Source organism: Camelina sativa, chromosome 14, assembly GCF_030686135.1.
Source record: "Camelina sativa cultivar CO46 ecotype springtype chromosome 14, ASM3068613v1".
NCBI classification, from domain to species: domain Eukaryota; kingdom Viridiplantae; phylum Streptophyta; class Magnoliopsida; order Brassicales; family Brassicaceae; genus Camelina; species Camelina sativa.
Window position 1 is genome coordinate 9,885,552 of NC_141893.1, and position 4,485 is coordinate 9,890,036.

General features: G+C 29.3%; 1 protein-coding gene across 1 annotated transcript; it reads left to right on the top strand.

The window, feature by feature from the left end:
• On the top strand, positions 1–564 carry LOC104740905 (uncharacterized). Its single transcript, XM_010461631.2, has one exon. The coding sequence runs from the start codon at positions 124–126 to the stop codon at positions 340–342; it is 219 nt and encodes a 72-aa protein (XP_010459933.1). The 5' UTR covers positions 1–123; the 3' UTR covers positions 343–564.
• Positions 565–4,485: the final 3,921 nt, after the last annotated feature.

Sequence of the window (4,485 nt, forward strand, 5' to 3'; positions counted from 1 at the left end):
ACACTCACCTTTCACCAAATTCTTTTACACATTTCATCACCTCTCTCTTTTGTCTCTATTTGCATCATCTTTTCACATATAACCTCTATAGTTTTATATATTTTTCTTGTGAATTTTTAGAACATGTCGCTAGACGGATCGGGACTCGGAGGGATGGCTATGGCTGAGGCTTACACGGCGAGGAAGTTTCACAGAGAGAACATGAAGAGTCTTACGACAAACGCAGCCACAACCGCCGGTGGAGTCGAGGAGAACGGTGGAGGATCCGGCCGATGGTTCTTTAGAAAGCTGAGCACCAAGAAAAACTCTGCTAAAGTTTGTGATCTTATGGTTACAGAATAATATTATAAGCTAAGAGATGATGGTCATGTCCTAAATTAATCAAATTAATATAAGGAATAAAAAGTTAGTATTTTTCTTTGCGATTTTAGTTTTAGCACTTCGTGTGTTTACTTTATGTTTGATTGTTCTGCCTATCGTGAGATTTTCTTATGTTTTCTTTTTTGGCTTAAGTCAAGTATTTAGAGTGGAGGTTTTTATAAAAGCTATAAAGAGTTTCTATAATCATGCAGCTCGATCGTTTCTGACTTTTTAATACTATATATTATGTACTCATATTTCTCAAATACCATTTTTAAAAGGAAATTTTGGAAAATCTTCCAAATAATTTGAGTGAGTTATTTTAACTATAGTCCAAATTAATTAACAGGTAAAATCATGTAACTTTTTTTTTTAACGTCCAGGACATTAAAATTCAGACGTATTTCAGATTAGCCAACGAATAAGAAATCATATCTACGATTAGATAGTCACGACTCACGAGTAGTTGTTTTTTTTTTGTTTTTTTAAGTTTAGGACCAAACTACATATGAACAAGGAAATTAAGGGTTGAAGTTGCAATGCATGCAAATTTTAATTATTCGCAGACCAGCATTTCTCCTTACCGTAGCAAATCCAGAAGATCACGTAATTACCTGTTTTAAGTATAGATAACTATAGTATCTAATCTATCTATATGGTAACATCAGAATTTGATGCAGATTGGAATAGCCAAATGTGGGGGGGGAAAAACAAATTATTCAAAAACATCCGATTGGTTAGATAACTTAAAAAAAAAAGGTTAATGAATTAATTGATGAAGAGTATATAACTAAAAAAGAATATCAAGTACTTGAACTTTCTTATCAAGTGTGCCACTATATCGTATTTTCAAAATATAGTTTAAAAGATTCTATAATATAATCGTGTTGGTGTAGTGCTTTTACACCCGTACTAGTGGTCGATTGCCATAACATGCAAATTGTTCGTACACGCATTTCCAAGGTTTATAAGAAACGCTACAAAAATCGATTTTCTAATGGAAATTTTCATCTTATCGGATGTTTTCAAATCAACACAAAACACTTTCATGCATAAAATTTTACTTTTAAGTCAATTAGTTCTTGAACACAAAAGTTCTTGGAAAATTCCATCAGAAAATTTATAGTACTAACCGAAAATGGTAAAATAAAATTTTGACGAATCATTTATTCTGGTGTGGGTTTTTGCAAATATAACTGATGGTGATTACTAGCAAAATAATGATAAATTATCTTTATAACAACATTAATGGATCTATACGTAATATCAAGAGTAAATGCATATCATATTTAAATACGTACTAATTTTAGTGGTATCCTTATTTAAAGAGACGAAATGAATTTAACAATTTCTAACACTATTCACAGTAGTATTGTTGCCTTTTAATACCAAACTAGATTAAGACCGTGTTAGAGGATGAGTTGAAATTCATTTTATTTATATTGTAATTTTTATATAAAATATAATTTATATGATTGTTTTTAAAAGTTTTTTTAGATAAAACATTATGCAATAAAATCATATACTAAATATGATGGCTTGAAAAAGACATCTATTTTGTAAGTTTTATATTGTTAATGATTCTAGATAATTACCCGTGTTATAACACTGGTTAAATTTATTTTATACAAAATTTTGTATATTTTGTATTTTAAAATAAAATTTTAATATGTTGTATTAGATTATATATGTGAAATTATTTCAACAATATATATTCTACATCATGACTTAAATGTCATTATAAGACATAATTTTGAATTTAAATATTCAAATTTTGACCGGTTACTCAGTAAAAATTTTAATTTAATAGATATTATATTTAAAGAATAATATTACTAAAGTTTGAATATTTTATAGATTGAACAATTTATATTTATTTTTAAAAATTCAACTTATGATATGACCGAAAATAAAACTATTTTTTAATTATAATAAATAATATGATAATTTATTTGTTTCACAAATTAGACTCATATATAAAAATGAAAGGTGAAATATAATTATAGTTAACAAATTAATATGTTAAGTTAGATACCAAGAGATTTTATTTGATGAATAATTTAATAAAGAAAATTAATATGGTAAGTTAGATAATATGATTCTTTAGAATATTTTCTTTGAGATTTTTGGTATAACATATTTCTAACCAAATAATATATTATTAATGTATAACCTATTTGTAACCAATTTATTAAAATTATATAGTATACAAAATAATGTTGTGTACTTCCGTTTTATTATAAAGGGGATATTTTAAACTCACTTAGATAGCAATAAAACTAGTCTATAGATGTTAAATACATGTTATATACAAAATAAAGAAAACACCAAAATTATTAGGGGTTAAGTTAACGACAATAATATGTGCACGGTGCACCAGCACCATAATAAAAAAAAAAAAAAAAAAAAAAAAAAAAAAAAAAACGTACCGGTGCAAAAGAAAAGAAATACACCTAGTGGTGACTGATGATTGATGAGTCAGTGGTGACGAGACGAGATACCGGAAGATAGCTACTACGAGACGAGGAATCTTGCTTTTCTCACGTGCACTTTGCCACGTGAGAATATTCATTCAATAAGTCTTATGGGCTTTTAGAGCTAAGCCCAACAAATCTGCTCCTTTGTATTTTGGTTATATATTTAAACCTTTGTTTTTTTTTTTTTTCTGTTAGTGCACTGCACACTCATGGAAATTTTGAATTAATGTATTAAAAGCCAAACCAAAAAGTCCCCACTTAATTTACGTATTTATCTCTGTGGAAACACAGATATAATTAGACAAGTGGCGCCAAACTAATGAAAGAATCAAATATTTTATTAGGCAAAAGAAGAAAGATTTAAGCAAAGTAATCATTTTTGTAAGCAAAGTAATCATTTTTTTAAGAGTTGGGTAGGTCATTAAAGTCACAATTATTTCTCACTAAGCTAAGGAGATACTTAAGTTAAAAGATGCCACTTCATACCTCTAAGACCCTCCAAAATAAAGCGAAAATTAAAGTAAACAAAATTGATTATAAGTAATTAATTAACCTTGCAGTACTCTTGTGTTTCATAAAATGCGACCTAATTTCTAGGAAAAGTATACTCAGTCTTGATTCAGTGAAATTAATTTTTAAAAGATTTGTTGAAAAGTATACCAATATCAAGCAGCAGCTTTATAGAGATAAAAAAAATTGATATTAGCTAAATCTTACATTGTTGTTTCTCTATTTGTGAGCATTGTTACCATTGTAGGCAGCATGAAAATATACAAATGAATAACTAATAAAATTACCCACATCAAGCAGCAGCTAAAAAATCTGATTTTAGCTAAATCATACATGTAGTGTTTGATCGAGAGCCGCTCAGTAAAACAAATGCACAACAACGAGACTCTGAAACTCATTACTAATCCGCTCAAACTTTATCATTCTCCATATCAAGCAGTAGCTAAAAAAATCTGATTTTAGCTAAATCATACCTTTAGTGTTTGACAGAGAGTCGCTCGGTAAAACAAATGCACATCAACGAGACTCTGAAACTCATCACTAATCCGCTCAAACTCTATCATTTTCCAGCCAGATCTTTGCCCCTGGGCTGTCCTGTAGTCGTACGTGTTCTTTTTTCCAAGGGCTACATTACCTTCAACAACCGTTGGAGAAGCCCCGTATTTTCTCCAAGTTCCATTGTTGGGATTCATCAGGATGGTTCGGTTCAGTCTTGTGGAATTGGGAATCCTATCACGATAAACAAAGTATCATAAATTATCATCTGGGAAGAAGTTACTCTCAGGCTTTGAACCCACGATCGGATCACGCAAGTAGAAGAGATAAGATCTTATCAAAGAGTTCGGGAGATGAACATTCTCGGGAAGATCTGCCTTAGGACCCATAAACCAATATCAAGGTACTATCAAGGTAAAATTAGTGTGATTAGTTGATAAAAAAAATATACCAATTTTATTGGTTTTATAATTTTAAAAAAATATCAATGGAAGAGCTGCCTTAATAGAACCCATAAACGTATTATACTTTTGGGAAAAAAAAAATGCCATTGGTTGATAATATATGGGTGATTTAGCTAAATAACCAATTTTGATAATAAAATTAAGAATATAGCACCTTAAAATGAAAAATTAAGAAACTA